Raw genomic sequence first — 19139 nt, 5'->3', positions numbered from 1 at the left:
CAAACTACAATTGCTTTGTCAGTTTGGGAGCCTGCATCCTAAAGAGAAGGTACATTATGAGAAGTAAGGGCACAAAGGATCTTATGTATTTCTTTATATTCAAAATTTTTTATTCAATATAAAGCTTTACCCAACAATATACTGTTTAGCCTTTACCACAGATACACAGTGAGCTCATATAAAAAATGCAACTAGTAAAGTCTTTTTAAAATATAGCTAGAATTTATTCTTGTTTCCAGTGATAATTAAAACAGGTTTCTTACAACTCCCTTCAGTTCTTTCAGCTGGTGCTCATTAGGCCACCTCTTCTGCTTTACTGATTTCTTCTTTAGCTTCCACATCTGCCACCTCAGGGTGAGTGCAAGCAGCATCCGTAGCTGACAGCTTTTTCATTTTGATGTTTGGCAGTTTCCTCAGATCACCATCCCATTCTCTTAAAGAAAAAAAAAAGTTATGAAAACCAATTACCAATAGAAAAAGCAGAAAGGAATGGCAGAGTTAATTCACCTTTCCTCACAAAGATGCTAACACAAGTAAGGTTGCTTTTCTAAATCACACTCAGTGATTTTCTAAATCCCACTGCAGTATAAGCACCAAAATTTTCACCTGATCTTGCACACTACAGCAGCTGTAATTTCTCTGTGAAGAATTAAGTACTTTCCGATTTGACATTCAGAATAAAAAAAATATGAATCACTTTATTCCTACAGACATTTTGTATCCTCTCTTACTTTATGCCACCTGCTTTTCAGCTCTGACACACTAAACTCCCAGTCTTGTAAGCAATGGAAAAGCAGTTTGGATGCGTTTCTTCATCTGAATGCTCAATTTGCAGACCTAATATCACATGTACATAAAATGCCTTCATTATGATGTACAGTAACTGTTAGCATCTTGTATGACATACTTCAAGGGGACACAGAATGTTAGTAAACATTAATTCACATGGTAACTATATAATTTCAAAAGGCTGCATGAAGGAGGAAGTGTTCATTTAAATGCCACAAGCCAAATCCAGTAATTAATAGAGTGCTTTCTTGATTACAGTTAAGTACACTTCATGGTAATTTTTCTCATGGGCTAAGACAGTATTTTCCAATTATAAGATAGCCATATTAAGACAATAAAAAGGTAATAAAGGTATATATTACCGAGGTAGTAAAACAAAACCACTTCCACCAGATGTCCCAGTACAAGACGTCAATCGTGTATTTATAAACACAACAGACAGAGGCCTGCCTCTTCAAGATTTCTGGCTTTACTCCAGCAGCCTAGAGTATGACTCCTGGCTACATACCACCCCTAGCAGTCAGTGGCATATCATTCCTTGCAACATCAGCATTTGTAAGTCTTGGGTTTTTCCTTTAAAGTACCTCATTTGATAGAGCTGTCAGCAAGAGTGCTCATTCAACCCATTACTGAGGCACAGGGGCTTGCTGGCCCAGAAGAGCTAGCAGCAAGTTCCACAGCTCCCAAATCTTTAATAGATGCATGTTGTCAATTTGCTTGAGAATTTCAACTAGTATATACACACAAACACTACCGTACCACACAGAGTTGGATCTTAGAAAACATAAGAACTTAGTGCTCTTTTAGTTACTCAGTGATAAGTTCTGACTACAAAGAACTTAGGTCGCTGTGTTATATGACTACAATTACCGTCTGAAATCTCATTCCAGGTTAGAAAACAGTGTCATTCCATTTCTCACTAGATCTGTGTCTTGATCCTTAAACACGACGAGTAAGTGCTAATCCTTTTTGAGTGAACAGCTGAGGTCAGAATTTTAGGTAAAGAGAAAATATTCTCTAAGAATATACAAAAAAAATACGTTACAGAAATGGAATTCTAACTGTTGAAGCTTTCTAACCCTTCCCATTTTTAATGGTAGCTTGTGACAGCCAAGAAATGCTGAAAGCTTCAAATTCTATGACAGTTTTACATAAATTCTTTTTTTAAGGAAAGACACAGAACATGTTAAATTCAGAAACAGTGTACTGCATAAACAGATCAGTAGTGGTAATACAAAGAACTTACCTGAAAAATTTAAGATGCTTTCTGTTCATAATGTCTGGTATTTCTAATGGGAATGAAATTAAATTCTATTAGATGTGTTACACTATTCAAGGGAGTCTCATTTCAAAGAGGGAAATGTGAGCTAAAGGACCGAACCTACTATTTCAGAGATTAAACGACCAGGAAAATGACAATGAAAATTCATACTAAAAAAGTTTCTAGAGCAAAATATAAACAGGAAGTCCTTCCACTGCTGAAGAAAAAGAAGTGAACTTGCACCTATGAACTGTTCCAGAATTCAAACGTACCAGTTACTGAAAATCCAATCCTGACAAGTAGTAAAAAGAGGGTGCTTCATTTTCTCTAAACTGACACATCTGAGAAACCGCAAAATTTTAGACAACTAAAGTTTCCCTTTTAAAAAAAAGTTCAGTGAAGAAACTGGGAAACTAATTAATTTATTATTTGTTTTAAAAGCATAACTAGCATCCTCAACCAAGATCAAGGTCTTGTTATGCTAGTTTTTAACAGAGAGACACCCACCCAGGTAATAAAAAGACAATTCTGCTCTGCAGAACTTACTATAAAGATGCACAACAGATAAAAGGTAAAATAAGAAAGCTTAGTTTTGAAGCTGACCTAAATATATAAGCCTCACTCTGTATTAATGAGTACTAAGTGATCCATAAGAATTTTGAAATGGTTTTGGAAAAAAATTTCAAAGAACTTAGGTCACCACTGCAAGCAAGACAGATCAGCAGTAGTTAGGAAAGTAACTCTGATAATTCAAGTAAAAAAATGCAACAAACAGTCAAATACAATTCCTAAAATTTACCATTCAGTACAAGTTGATGTGTGTGTGTGTTTTTAAATATAAACACTGGAAAGAGTACAGCAAGACATCTGATCTTTAAACAGAACACATTCTTGGATTCTGGAATATAATTCTAGTTACTTGCACCTGCAGTAAGACAATCTGAGAGCAAAGAATGGCTATTTGGTAACAATTATTCTCACTCCAATGGGAACTATAGTTCCCATTGTTAAATACTTGTTCTATAAACCACTCAATGCTGGGAAACTAGCACTCTGTAGTCACTGAAATGCCTGTTAAATACTGCAGCAAATGCAGCATGATATTTACATAGACAGAAGTAGACTTCTCATAAGCTGATATTCCTCTTGGTTGAACAGAAACAAGCATCAAAAGTTTTAACGACTGAAACTTTTCAGTCTTCACCACTAACAGAAGTGACATATTCACAACAAATCTTTATTATCTTTGGCAGTAAAAAGGCAGGCAAACATCTTGTACAGAGACACATGGGACAGAGCCCCTCCCCAGAGTAGCCAAAATGCACCTACTACATGTGTAGTTTATAAACTCGTGCAGAATTTTACCTAGGATGCCTAAGCTGCTTTGCCTTGATTCAGCATCATGCTTTTCTTGGTCAGTCCTGAAGTATTGCAAGTGACCCCTGTTTAACATCTTCACTGATTTACAGAGATCTATGCCTTAGGAGCCTTGAAATCTTTGCACAGTGTAAAATACCTCATTACTATGAAGTGTACAGATCTCACAGCCAGCGGGTTTCTCAACAAGGAAAATGCTTGCTACCTCTGTAACATTAAATCCACTTTATTATTTTAGCTCTTAAAAATGTGACATTTCAGCCACTTCATATACTGTTCTTGAGCAAACCCTGAACATACAGTTCTGCCTTTGTTCATCTACCAGTTTTCCCAATTTAATGCTAATAAATCAGATCATGCTATCAGTGCAGGACTATAGATGATTTTGCTACTACAGAACGTAGGATGATGATACCTGTCACTTATCTTTGTGGCCAGACAGTCTTTGCTATTCAGAGAAATATTCCTTCCTTTCACACTGGATTATAAGGTTACCAACTGAAGAACAGTAATATATGCTTTTTTTTTGTTTGTTAAAAACTACACTTATTTCTGCAGCCTGCTTCTTGGTAAACAGATAAAGTGACACTGCTCACAGCTGAGCAAGGAAAGGCAAAGGACCATTTACCTAATGCTTTTTTTAATCTGCTATGATAAACATAAATACCACATTAGGTCCATCCTTCCCAAAAAAGCCATGGTCCCTCTTCCTTTCTTTGCAGCTGCTTTAGCTCCTCTTGGCAGCATAGTGCCAAACGCTGAAACATCCTAGTACCCACAGCAGAAGTTCTTCCCTTCTCTCAGGTATTTTACAACGAGCAATGCCTACTCAGTTTGCTTCCAGGACAGAGCTTAGTAATATAAACAGTGAGTTTGGCAGAAGTGGCACCATGCTAATTTGGGCCATCTCCCCCAGAAACATGTTGAGATTTATATTTGTTCCTTCTATCAAAGCACATACAGTCTGTTGTTATTCTCAGATGAACCACGACTACATGACAAGACTTTCAATTGAATTCTTTTCACTTGCCTTTTTTTTTTTGTTGTTGTTGTTGAAAAAAACACCTCGGAAAGCATTTAATGGCTTTTATTAACTTATGTAGGCCTTTGTCCAAAGAGAATATTCTAACAGTTATGTAGCCTGTCATCCAGGGCTCACCAATGTCCTGAGAAAGCAGGCATTCTGAGGGGGGGAGATTCTGTAACAAGCCAAGACTGGGCACTGAATCCATCTTTACTGCTTTGGCAGTGGCAAAATCTTTAAGTTACGCTTAGTGTGTGTTTGCAGTATGTTATACAATACAAATCACGGAGCTGCTGGATTAGGAACAGAACTCCAGTCTCATGTGTGTAGAAATGAAGTCACTACATACTGCACAATAACTGATCTGTTAAATTATGATTGAAAGCTGCAGCAGCACTGTATTTGCAGATTAATAACATATATCTTACCCAGAAGTATCTCCTTAGCATGCACCAGTGTCATGGGTTTTGCTGCAATTGTGAACTTCTTGGTTTGCTTTAAAATGTTACGTCACAGGAGAGTGTTTTTTTGAACTAAAGATGGGAAAAACTCCTGTTATAATGAAACAGCAGTGAAAAATTTAAGTAAGCATTTTTTCATGTTTCTCTTTCAGACAGAAGAGTGAGTTTTGTTTTCCTAAGGAGGAACAAACAGCATGTTAGCTCTCAAAATCTGTCATGAAGATGCTCATGCTTAACACCATTTCATAACAAGGAAAAAGACAAAGTGACTGAGCTTTATTTATAACACAGAGCTTGAGTAAAATACTGTAAAGTCAGCACCTTTCCAACTGTTCGGATGGAGAAGCACTGGACCAGATTACTTCAAAGTTCTTAGGGGCATCAGAAGCAAAATGCTTCTGTCAGCTGTAGGCCTAACTGATCCTGCCTCTATGCACAGGCGTGAACTGGAGGGCTTCTAAAGCACAATTAGAGAAAAGGGGATAGAGAGGCCAATCCTAGTGTCAGAGTGCCCTTCTACAGCTGTACCCCACAGCACTATTTTAAACCAAGTGCTCTGTGACAGCGTGCTGAGATGGTTTATTTTCTTTCAGAAGTATGCTGTTAATAAAAACATGATAGCTCTTCATAGCAGCAACCATTTTTCTCTCACAAAGCAAAAATCTCACAAGGACTGAAATGTCACTGCTCTGACAGTGCTCTGCACAGATTACAGGCTGTGTATATATCACATACATTAGAACTGTCATACAGAGAAACACCCAAGTCAGGTCAAAGGATGATACTGCAGCCTGAAGTTAAAAAGCATGTTAGAAAATGTAAATATTCTTTAGACAAAGAACCACTCAGTTACACAGTAACAATCACTACAGAAAACAGCAGCTAACAGTACAGTTGTTACACCAGCAGATACATGCAAATGATACAAATTTCATTCAAACTAAATCAATTTCCTCATGAACTGAAGTTTCAAAAACTAACTAATAAAACTGGTGCGTTTAGCTTTAAAGACTGTTTTTCCCCCAAGTTTAAGATTATGCTTCTGGGAACACACGCAAGGAAGGAAATTATCAAAAATGTATCATGTTCAGATGCAATAATTATGATACTTTTCAACTGAAAGCACGCCAACTCTGAGTTCCAAGGGCATATCCTGTAAATACGTAGGAATCCCTTTCAACAGCTTTGCTATAAACAGGTAAGACCAGATTAAAAAAATAAATACAAAGGACAACATCAGGAAGAAAACTGCGGTAAAATGAACGTAGATATATTTAAGGAGTAAGGAAGTGACAAGAAGCTGCTAACAAAACTCAACAACCTCACAGACAGACTGAATACTCCCTTTATAGGTACATTTTTTTTAAAAAAAGATTAAAATTTACTATGCTTTTGGCTATCTACAAGTTTTGTAAAAAAAACAGTAACGAAGAATTAATATTTCATTTACATATATCTGATATATATACACACACAATATCAAATTTTAGGAGACTTCCCTAAATGTAAACAATTCCTATCATGTAGTGTCTTCATAACAAATGCACAGGCATACAAGAAATAACTAAGTTCAAGAAAAGGGGGAAAAAACCCCAACAAATACTAAGCCAGCTATAAAAGCTCCACTCACCACAGCTTCCAGGGATAATAATGAGCTAGAGTAGAAAAGCACAGTTTCCAGCTGATTTCCATTTATCCCCAGTCTCTAATTACAGTATTTAGCAGCAACTATTTTCTCTGAATGAATACTGTCCTAGACAGAGAGCAAAACCTGCAGCAGCTGTGATAACAAATAATGAATGATTTAACAGTGTATTTAATATGTGAAGTTGCACCATGCTCTCCGAATGCTTTACTTACTAATACTATAATAACCTCAAATTTTGCTTACAGTATTTCTGGGTTCTTCTTTATTTTTATGTTGTGCCTGTGCATTTGACATCTTTCTATCTAGTCCTATTGCATTTTTGGTTGGTTTTTTTTTACTGCCAGCAAAGCAGTTAAGGAAAAAAGGAAGAACTAAAATTTAAAAGCAAAGCCAAAAAGGAGATTTTCTACAACTGAGCTATTTGATAACATTCGCAGTATTTATTTTCCTGTGACTTTTTTTGCCGCCTTCTAAGAAATCCAAGATTATGCACGAAGTCGTACACGTAGTCCTGAATGTATGCCACTGCAGGTTGTTAAAGTACTAAGTAGCACTGACAAAATTTTAAAGCCATTCATTTTCTTTACTGATACAATAAATCAGGGCAAATGGGATTATGACACAACCCCAACATTGTCCTGTGGTTGGGATACAAAACCCAGCAATGTAGCTTTTTTCGTATCTTCCATGATATACTTTCACTGTTAGAAAGACTGACTGTGTCCGAGTAACACTTCCATGCTAAACGTTTGTCACTCAACTCCACTATGCTTGTTTGTTAAAGCTAAAACCACAAATACCACTACTATTTTGTACTTGATGCTCCTCAAAACAACCCTTTGCTTTTCTGCACTTTCATTATCCCTTTGTCTTTCTCCCTTATTTCACCAGATGACTGCTGCTTCCCTTCAGCCTAGTTCCAACTATCAAATTTTCAGTTTTCTATTTCCCTCTCTAACATGTAGTAGCTTTCATCTGGTACTACCTCCAAAACTAGAAAATACTTTCAAAAAGAGTTTAAGTGTTTCTTCTTAAAGACTATGAACTTAAAAGGAAATTTTCAGCTCTAATGCTTATGTTGCAGTTTTCACACGACTGCTCCTCAGAAGATTTCATTAGGTAATCTGCTGGCATAGATGGCTATCCCAAAGGAAGAAAAATGGTAATAAAAAAAGTCAAAAAGAGTATCTGGCATTAAGAATTTACTCAAAGTTGTGGTAATTGCCAAGGTGCATGTTTAAAACCTCAAAGTGCTTTCAACTAGGCTCTTAACAAGACTTTTAATGTAAAATCTTTGGAGCTTTTGTGGGTTTTTGGTTATTAAGAGGTTACGCGTTAGGACCTTCATGCACACAGAGCATCTACATTCCCTCCACCTCATCTCCAGTAAGTCAAATAAAGCAGCATAACTCCTTTGCCCAAGGAGAACAGGAGGAAAAAAATGTGTTCTACTTGCGGGTTATCATTTATGCCTATAGGTCAGAGCCTGTAGAGTAGAGATGTGTCGCAATAGCCCAGGATTTCTTCCTAGAATACCTAAATTTTAATGGGAAAACTCCAGAAATATTCAAATTTTGGAAATATATCAGTACTACAATTTTACTGTTGCAATCGTCCTCCCACATGAAACATACCTCAACCTTAGTGGAATGACAGGTCTCTCTCTGAAGGCGTTTTAGGCCCACGAGTTTAGAGGCTTTGGTTCTTTCCAAGTTCGTGAACCCTACAACCACTCTCTCACGAACAGTTAAGTTTGTATATTATCAAAAGAACGTTAGAGAAAGCTGTGCATAAAGACTTCATTGGCACAAGTCCAGACAACAAAGCCTACCTAAAAAACTTAAGTAATTTGTGAAGAAAGCAATGTTGGTTATTCCCCACATAAATAAAAACTTTACACTAATGCATGTTAAAACTCGCACACCCACTGAAACGCACTTTCAAGATGAAAAATACTTTGTGTATAATGAAGGGCCAAGCACACCACTGACCGGAATTTGTTATTTGAGACAGGTGCATTAATCCTCATGTTCTACATGCCTACACTAAAAAGGCAGTACTAGTGAAGATGCACAAAGGCAAAGTAGTAAAGCAGAAATAGGAGTCAGATCTCCACCATCTTTTTTCTCCTTTTCTTCATCCTGCCCCTCCTCCCAAACTCCTCTGCAAGGCATAAATACCTACAAGTTAGTTACTTCCTTTAAAGAGAAAAATAAAGGTAATGCTTAGAATTTTCACTTAGATTCTAGCACTGTGAGCAGGAGGAGAAGGTGTGACCATAGGATTATTTTGAAATGCTTTTACGTACCCATTCCGTAGCCTTCATAGAGTTGTCTTTCACGTTCTATGGTCTGCTTGATGACAGTTTCCCGTGAACCATGCTGTCTTCCTTGTCTACCTTTAATACTGTTTTGTAATTCAATCTGCTCCAATTCAGCATCGAATCGACACATATAACTGAAAGAAATAAAATGCATTTATTTTGCAGTCATGCAAAACTTTTGCAAAACAGAATTACCTTAATAATCTAAGAAGTAGTTTTACTAATTGTATTTGTTTTCTAAACCAGAAATGTTTCTTAGATTTGAACTACTACTTTAATCTTCAAAGTGGAAGTTCCACTTAGAATTTCATTTTAATTATCTGCAGCTTCCAGAAGGATTAGGGGTTTTATACTTGCCTTTTTTAAGAAACCATGTTCGCATAAAACCAAACTCCCACATCACTATAACCCACCTGCTCTGTAAGATCAGTGTTAAATCTAAGTATTCCTAATTTTTAATTGCTGAATTTCACCACCTCAACAACTTGTAAAGTACTTTTTTGACATGTGTTCTACATCCGACCCAAATCCAGAAAGTAAGCTTTTATTGCCTTTGCGGTACCACTAGTGTTTGTTGGCAGTTACAGGTTTCAGTGTAGGAAGTGTCAGAGCTTCTGACATAGTACATCTGTGTAAGAATACATATATATTATGTTGTTCAGATACCAGGTGAAAAATGGTGACAAGCCACAGGCACATCCATTCAGCAGCACAGAAATAACTGCGTTTCTTCTTAGCAAATTCAATTTTGGTATTTCCTGTCCTAAAAATTGACGCACGAAGTACTGTTTAATCTTCTCAGCCAAGAAAATTAAAGGATAAAGAAGTCAGTAGAATGAAATCTGTGCTTTTGTCACTGAATAACCCAACTAGCAAATCCATGCAATCATTACTGTCCAAATCATTTGAGTCCTCTACACACTATGAAAGCAGAGAATACTCAAATAATAAAAAAAAACACCACCACGATTTCAGTAACTCCAGTGTGAATATATACATCTTTCAATATATAATTGACCTCAGTTGCCACAAAATCAACTACTCAATATTATTAACAATAATATATAAAAAGTCCTCCAAGTCATCATCACTTTATAGATCTTACTTAAGAACATTATTTTAAGACAAATTAATCTTTTTAATCCTGTTTTTAACACCAGTCTTACTTTTCAATTAATTCACCAGCTTCCTTCTTTGTGTACTCAATTTTATTGGGGTCGAGGTGACTTTGAAACCATTGCAATTTTTCTCCTGCAAGAATAAACTTAACATTAATGATTACACCATCACTGTAGCACCATCACAGATTAAATTTCTTCAGAGTTTTTGAAATACCCCCCCATTTTTCAAGATTCTGAATGGCATTGTAGACTCCCCGATAATGTGTGTACCATGTATGAAGGTAGCAGTAATAGAAACAATCTTCCTTATAGGAAAAAAGACGTTATGCTTTGCTTTAGTGGAAATTAGTGTTTAAAATATCACTCTATCGATTGCTTAAGATGGAAACTCAGGAAGGCCCCAAGGTGAAAAAACCAACACAGCATCTCAGTAAGAGTTCCGATTATCACAATTTTTAATCAGACTAAACTGAAAAGGAACAGTGTCAATCATATGAAAGAGAAAAATATTCCAGGTTATGTCTCAAAGTTCTGAATTTAATTGCTAGCACAATGTGCCTGCTAACCTATATATGCATCATCCTCTTTTACAAGCAATTAAGAAAACCAGGGAGACGAGTACAATAAAAACACGTACAGCTCATTTGGTCTACACTGCCCTGTTGTCATGTGCACTGACTAAAGAATAGGCTGTACAATTCAAGCCTGTACATACAGCTATACAATTCAAGCCCCAAATTCAAGCCTGTATATACTGCTTGAGTGAACACAAATATTTCAGCAGTTCAACAGTCTATTTTAAGATTACAGTCAGACTATAGAAAAAAAAATTCTAACTGGAGTATCTATGAAGTTGGTAAAACTTAAAGCCTATGCTAAAAAGCTGAATGCTGCATTGAGTAGTAGAAGTTTCTGCTCACCAATGATACTCAAACGCAAAGCTTTGTCAGTCTTCAACCTAGCAGAGAAAAAAAAAAAAAAAGGTATGTCAGTCGGGAATGAGGACCAATACAAGTAATTACTTTCATTTTTCTTTCTCCAAAAATCATTTTTTTGGAGTCACAATGAAAGTCAAGGTAAAATTTCAAATAGAAATCTTTGCCAAATTCAGAACAATGTAAAACTTATTTTGCTTCATCTAAAAATTCTACTTTTGGGTAAATGCTATCTGAAATTTGTCCAGTTTACCTATTAAGTTAAACAGTTTCTTGGAAGAAATTCAGATGCAACCCTTTTCTTAGAGCCTAACAAAAGGAATTTCATAAAGACAGGCACTGTAATAATTTCATTAAGTGTTTCTAATATTCTGCTGGTATATGTAATGAGTTTGGACATCAAGAACAAAAGATTCCACCAGACTGCATTCTTGCAAATCAGGCATACAGTGTGAAAAATACCACTCTAATATTTAATAACCTTGTAATAAAGTTTGTGCTTAGTGAACAGTAAAAGTTAACGCATTAAGAAACCAAAATTAAGAACTTCATAAAAAAGATTAAAAAAATCCATCACAAAGTATTTTTAACCCCACCTCAATGTCTGTCAGGATACTTGAAACTTTTTGTACTGTATGGGATGTGCACACACAATTCAGTGTGGGATTAATTCCCATCCTGTTGAGCAGTTCCCAGAGAACACAAGTTTTCTAACAGGTAATACAGTGCCTCACATGGTTTTGTCCTGAAGCTCTCCGATTCAGTCTGCAGCAATGAACTTTGCTGAATGTCACTTTATTTCCAGAAAGGAAAATAATACATTGTTGGGCCAAGTACAAAATTTGTCACTGGAAAAAACGTTAGCCATGCATGTTCAATGTATATATCCAAGGGCCTCTGACAAAACCGACATTTTAAGAAATTTGATAAAGAAAATCATGAAGGATACCACTGACAACATACAATACCAAAACTCAACACTGTTCAAAGCTAATGTGCTCCTTCATTACATTCCTTGTACTTTACAGAATTCAATGAGCATTTGAGTCAACTGAAGTAATTCAGAGCACAGAAGTTTGTCATCTGTCACAAAAATTCAAATCAAAATAAAAAGCCCTATTTTCCAGAGACAAACATATTTGTGTCACTTGGCCAAAAACCTACATTATTAAAATAAAGATTACTTTTTCAAGGAGTATTTCATCCTCTCAAGACTGTCTCAAAGCCACATAAAAGCAAATGCACAGCATGCATGCTAAGAACTCCACTAACGCATTCAAGAAAAACCTTTTTACTTCTATAGATATCCCAGCATCCAGGATAAGCATTTTTAATGCAGAAGTCTTCAGAGGTCAAGCATGGGGGTTGATTTTATTATACCTGCCAAAAAAACCCTAAGGTGGTCAATTAATTTAAAGATTTTAGACTTAAAACAAAAATTACTCTTGTTCCTATGGGTTAAATAAAGGACAGACCTGGATGAGACTGTGTAAAAAAAAAGGAAAAAGGAGTTAGATTAGAAGTCAGCTTCAAAACTCAGCTGTAGAAGATGTTTTTGCTAAAAAATGTGGTAGGTAGCCTACAGAGGGTTTAGAGCAGGGAGTTTTGCATGGTAATAGCAACCAATACAAGGACACACACTCCACACAGTGGAACTCCACAGCAGCAGTTCCTGCTGCAAACCGGGCATGGCAACACAGCCAGTGGAGCACATCTGCAAAGCGTCGCCATGGAGAAAACTACAACGCCATCTAGAAAAGCTGCCTGATTAGAATCATAATTCATGTCATGTACATATGCTTTAAAACACCACAAATTACCGTTTGCACCTGCAAGGGTCACGAGATCACTTATTCACCAAGGCAATGAAGTGTATAACCAGGATTTCCTTCTGGAAGAAAACCCATCAGTCTCTAGGTGTACACAACTTATTTCAGTATGAGAAATCACGAATGATAGGATCAGACGTCACCTTCTTGTACTTTTTATAAAAAAAATCACCTTGATGACTGCTAGAAGACAACAGTATTAGCAGGGAGATTAATCAAATAAGCCAAGTCAATGCAAGTTCCTCCCATCTTCCACACATTAAGGAACATTTTTTGCACAAGGGGAAGAGAGGGTGAGGGCAGGGCTACAATCTTGTGGCAGGCCGTTGCTTCTTAATGATTTTGTCCTCCATCAGCCTCCCAAAAACCATCTGCTTAAGCACCAACTATTGATAAGAACAATTAGTAGTTTTCTTGATGTTTACTAGCTACTTAAAGCCTTCGTGCTCCATCAGCACCTCTACCTCAGATACTGCATTCAACTGTTCTACTCTAAATACTAACAATGAATAAATACCTGCCAAATCAGTTTACCAGTTCAGTATTCCCCCCATAATAGCCACACATACAAATGCCATTGATGGCTCTGAGAACTAAGATAGGCTCTTTTACTAGGAAAAAAAAATAATCATGGTTGACGGGACCTATTTCCTTGTTTCAGGTTGCTAAATACCTTCTATCTCTCTCCCGAGGCATGCTTTTTTTGTGAGCTTATGCACCAATTAGTGACTTGGTTAAGTGTTTTAGGATACTTCCATATGAAAATCACTCTATAAAAATTAAAAATTCTAATTTTTTCCGTTCATGTTTTTATTTCTGTAAGCAAACCAAGTACTTTTAAAGGCTAGTATTTTTTCAGTTCCACATAAAGATTCTGCAAGAGCACATCTCAAAGCATCACTACTGCAAACAGCAGAAGCACAGTGGCTCAAGGGAGATTAGGAGGTGAGACAATAGGAAAGGAAGGAGAAACTAAGAGCTCCACAAGGAGGTAATTTAAGGTTACTGCTTACTCCTAAGGGGTTGCTTCATGCCAGATCAAGAAATGCAATAAACACTCCTTAGCTCTCATATCTCAGAGCATGACAGTATTAGACTGTTATATTTGTAATGAAAATGCACAAACTTCTAAAAAATTTAAAAATATATGCCGAGTAGAAAGGGTGTATTTTGATTCAGGAGGGAAAGCAACGGAAATAAACTATCACTAGATCAGCTTTAGCTACCAAACCCAAAAAGAGATTTCAGCAGTTGCAAACAAAACATGATTGTTGTTGGCACATCACTACTGAAAGAAGTTCCAGGAACATCCCATTATGGTCTGGTTTCCTAAAGTGTAGAAAAAGCAGTGTTCTACTGGCACCAGTGAACCAGTTATTGCTGTCTCATAAAAACATCTCTAATTATTTAACAGAGCATATACAAATAAGGATTCAGATGTAGCTTAAGAGAGAATAAAATGGTAGTAATGCACTGGAATTTGTTGATATTCATTAGACCTTGAGGAGAACTGAGAAGAGGGATGCAGGCAAGAAAAAGTTGCTGTTCAAGTGAACAAGATGACTTAAGATTGTCATCAATTTTCTAAAACCAACTGGTCTTTTTCCTCTTATTATGGTCAAGATTGGTCTTTTGTAGTCCATCCACAGCTTGCGGACAATAAGCTTATTATTACTGTTGTATTTAGTTGAAAACGCTTGCACTAAAGAGTATCTGGACAATGAAGACTGTAGAAGTCTTCTGCAACTTAGAGCAAAATTTCTCCCTCCTTAAGTATTGAAATTCCTTGTAAGTAGCGTCTTCCCTTTTTATTGTCTTGTTTGGGCAAAAGATACATCTCATACATAAATGCAATTTCCTTTCCTGTTTAACAAAAACAGGAACATTCACAGTAGTTACTTCTCTTCCTCCATCACATAGAAAAGTTAAAAAGTAAACAGAAGGCCTAAACAGTCTCTAGTCATAAATTCTGCTCCCAGCCAAATTCAAAGGAAAAAAAAACCCCTAAAAAAACACAAAAGAAACAAACCACACAAAACCAAAGCAAATGTTTACTGATGCTTCTACAAAAGACATTCTCACCTTCCACTAACATGCCATTCAAGGGCTTCGTACACCCAAGGTAATGCCTTTGTATTGAATAGTAAGCAGCAGATAAAACGTACCTATGTTCAAAAAGTATTATTGAACAAATATAGCCAACCACAATTACAGCATCTTCTAGCAAGTAAATCCACAGCTTAATAGTACAGATGAACTGTACGAACTTCCTAGATTCATTGTCTCTCTCTGATCTGTTTTTCCCATGCTGTGGAAGTGCATTAGCCTGTACAGAAAAATTATCCCCTTTACTCAGGGCTGGCAAGATCATACTGAGAATACTGCCTCCAGTTTTGGGCCTTCCCCACATTTAAGGTGACTTATTTCTATATAATAAGAAGCACTAGTCAAAAAAGTACCATATTTACAGATGGGACTAAGAAAGAATATACTGCAGAGATTACCAGACAGCTCCTCCTATTATCACCAAAGGACACGTTAACCTTCCAACAAGAGAACAGCATGTCATTAAATAGAAGTAATCGGCAAAATCTTTTCTGCAAATATTTCAATTTCAGTAAGTCATTTTCCAGTGAAAAAAGTCCTCCGTAAATTTATTGCGGTTAAGTCACAAATTTGGAAGCAACAATGTCAGTGCATTTATTCAGTATTATCAGCTGCCACTAAAAGAAGACATTTAATAGACCTGCAAAACCCAGGAGGAAGAACAAAATTGGTGTGGGCTACTTTTTTTTACTGAGTGTAGGAGTGGAAATCTTTCCTCCATCCACAGAATGAGAAATTTATCTTGTCTTTTTCAGAGCTCTGAAAAATCAACCCAAACCTCACCATTATAGTAAAGAAACTGAAAACTAAGTAATTACATTAAAAAGACTGGTTAGTGGCTAAACGGACTGTTTTTAAACATATCCTTAAAGATCTTAAGATTTAACAGGCTGATCATTAAGGTAATAAAGATCCAAAACAGGTCTTGTAAAGGGAAAAAAAAACCCAAACCATCAACATTATTCATGTCTTTCAAGTTAAATTGTTCTTCAAGCCACAACAGTACAGAAAATAGAATACAGAAAATTGGAGGATGTTTTTAATGCAAATTATTTTTAGAACATCACAACAAAAGAGATCTACAAAGTGCACATCTATGAATAATGCTAGTTAATCATTTAGGACCCAGAACTGCAAGATGTAGAAAACTTATTTATAGATAAATCATTTAGCTATCACAACACGCTTTGGATGGTTCAGACTGACACACTACTTTTGGTGAAACTGTTTCCCTATGCAAAATGAAGGGCTACATCTTTTACCATCAGCCTAGAGTAGTGGTCTCACACTTGAAATAGTAAGTTGGAAAAGTAGTAGCTTGGAAATCAAGGCAGAAACCAAGAAACAGACCCTAAAGAAATGGATAGCAATCCACATCCTCTAATCTTAATCAAGTTAAACGGGATAATACAATTCCTGTGGGAGTTCTTCGCTCCAACTTCTCGCTGTTGCAAGTGGAACAGAAATAGTACTCTAAATGTCAGCACAGGTGTATCAGTATAACTCTAAACATAGACAATCACTAAAAGATTTAATTGAGTGTGCCACGTCATCATGAGTAATCAGTGCACCACTCCACTCAGTAAGTCTTCTTGGGTGTGTTTTTCTTTATGGCAAAGTCACAGATGTAAGCTCTAAGAATCAAGCTTGACTCAGTTATCTTTTGTGATTAAGCGCTCTGAGCAGCCATTAAGAGACAAGATGAGAGAGTTAAGGGACAAAGTCAATTAGCACTAGGAAAATAACTTACAATAAAAACTTACTTACCATGAGTAGTCAGAGAGCACAGACAAAACATGAGGCAGCAGGGAAAACTTTCTGCACATTAGGAAACTGCCTGATCCTCAACATGTGCTATTTGTAAATTCTTGCAGCAGCTCTGCTTGAGGCTACACGATACAGCTATCTATGCTAGTAAAGGGCCCCCTTCTAGTTAGAGCAACATTACAACTTTGCTGCGGACAAGGCTGTACATCCACCCCCAGCCATTAAACTGCAGTCTCCGAGGAACACTTCAATTGTACCAAGAGCTCCCAATATAACACCTGCAGACAATGAGTATTTGGGCCTAGCTCACATGATCCATCCAAATACCAGTGTACTGTGACAGAAAATGCTTTCAGTTTACTTTAGTACCTTTCTAAACAAAAAATCATAGCGTATCAACTAGTAAGCTGTGACAGAATGAAAACTAAAGGCCAGTCTTCTTCAGCTATCCTTTCCCTCTGTGGAAGGGGGAAGTAAAACTTAAAAGCAGAAAACCAAACTTGCCATGGAACAGCAGGAAAATCACCAAAGAGGACTCAACTAATCAGTTTTATTCAGAAGGCCTCTCTTCTGCAGGAAGGTTTCCAGGTTTTCTTTTCTATGAACTCAGCACTTCAGCAGAAGCTAGACCCTAACGAGGGTGATTATTAAATCCTGCAGTGAAGTCAAACTAGGTGACTAAGCATCATGTGAAATCACCAGCATCATGCCATTCAAATTACAAAAAGCAAAGTGCTACGATAAAAAGAAACCTAACTTGTAACGACACTACCAAAAATCTAGTAGCAGAACTATACAGTTTGTATAAGCTGATTTCATGAATGTAAACCTTCCAGCTCACAGGGCCCAACAGTACTCAGATACATAGGTCTTTCTTTTATCTTAAGGTTATATCAACATAACAGTTCCCTTCCACCACCAGCCTCCCCCCAAACAAAAACTATCTACTGTGGTATTATCCTTTGGTCTGCACACAGATTTTGCACAGTCAACTTACTTGTCTTTCTTTTCCTGTTTGTGTGCTTCCCTTGCAAGCTGTGCAGCTTTTCTGCTGTAAGGATGGATAACCTTTTTTTCATGCTTCCCTCCTTGGGTTTTTCTTAACTTTGGCTGAAAAGAAATCAAAGATACTACACATTACTAAAATCAAGTAAAACATTAAAGCGAAGATAGCAGCATACAGCATGGTAAAGACTTACAAGGTCATGCACCAGTATCTCAGAAAGCCCTTAAAGTAGCAGCTTATTAGTTCCACCAGTTAGATCTTACCCTCCTCAATAAGAAATAAAATTACTCTATCGTGGTACATGCTGTAACAAAGGAGGGCAGAAAATACTGTTAAGAAATCTTACATAGTGACTACTCTCAAAATACCTATGCCGTAGAATGTGCAGGTAGGAAACTAAGATTACCTCCCCATACCTTTGCTATAAATATCCCCATTCAAGCTTCTATCCTATCATTGCATCTAGGTTTTCTGACAAAGGCAGTCTGTAATTTATACAACGCAACAAAAAGGATTTTCTTGTCCCTCCCCACAGACCATGGGAATGCTTTGCATGAGGAAGCAGCCAGGGGTTTTCCTCCTTTAGCCTTTCACACTGCACAGCAAAGGAATACTACTCACAAATTAAAAAAATACTGTAACACTAGTTCAAGTTACATTACTTTTTGGTGAGGAAGCATTTGAAAAAAACTGAAAGGCTTTAGCAAATAGTACGCAACTTAAATTCTTTAAAGTGAGCATGTTGAAAAGAAACAGCTAAAAGCAGGGAGGCTAGACGTGCAAACGTGATGCAGGAAACAGCAATCAGTAAACAGAACTTTAGTACATCATATTATCTATGGTAACATTGGTGTTTAGAACTGTGAAAGAAAAGGAAAAGGGCAAAAATAAATTTCTGAAAATTTTTCTAAAAAAAAAAAATCCTGAACGCGTAAAGCAATCTCAAGAGGCAGAGCCACAGGCCCAGGCCCAGGCCCCGCGGCCCGCGCCACCCGCACCCTGCCGGGAAGGCCTACACCGACGCAAACCTCTGCGGGAGGCAACGCAACGCGCGGCGGGCAGGGCCGCTCGGGCGCCCTCCCGGGGCGCCGCCTGCGGAGACCCCCGCCACCCCCAGGAGCCGAGGCTGCGGCGCCCCTGCCCCCGCCCCGGCCCGGCCGCGGCCCGCCACACGCACCATGGCGAGCCACCTCCTTCCGCGCCGCGGTGCACCAGGCACAGCGGTCCGGGCGGGCGCCGCGAGCAGCGCGACTGGCGTTCCGCGGCGAGGCGGTGCCTGTTGCCAGCAGCTCTACTGACCGCCCCTTCCCTACCCCGCCGTACAGCGTTGCTTGTTGCGAGGGTGGGTGGATTTTCCCCCCCGGAAACAAAGCAAGAGCACGAAGGTGCAGGTTGGCCCGGGCTGTAGAGTTGCTCCACTGCTGTCTTTGTAGCAGGCCTGTGTGCCCAGACCACGGGCCTATGGAAAGTAATTTGTGATCGTTCAGCTCCC

General features: G+C 37.7%; 1 protein-coding gene across 1 annotated transcript; it reads right to left on the bottom strand.

Annotated features, from left to right (window-relative positions):
* Positions 1 to 200: 200 nt before the first annotated feature.
* On the bottom strand, positions 201 to 18859 carry TMA16 (translation machinery associated 16 homolog). The gene is made up of 7 exons (XM_055794493.1): positions 18825 to 18859; positions 17639 to 17751; positions 10925 to 10962; positions 10050 to 10134; positions 8869 to 9017; positions 2036 to 2078; positions 201 to 433 (listed from the first exon to the last, which is right to left on the bottom strand). Exons 1-7 carry the CDS (start codon positions 18825 to 18827, stop codon positions 295 to 297), a joined length of 570 nt encoding a protein of 189 aa, XP_055650468.1. The 5' UTR covers positions 18828 to 18859; the 3' UTR covers positions 201 to 294.
* Between the last annotated feature and the right edge of the window lie 280 nt (positions 18860 to 19139).

Source organism: Falco peregrinus, chromosome 2 (assembly GCF_023634155.1).
Source record: "Falco peregrinus isolate bFalPer1 chromosome 2, bFalPer1.pri, whole genome shotgun sequence".
Lineage (NCBI taxonomy): Eukaryota > Metazoa > Chordata > Aves > Falconiformes > Falconidae > Falco > Falco peregrinus.
This window is presented reverse-complemented; position numbering and strand designations above follow the sequence as displayed.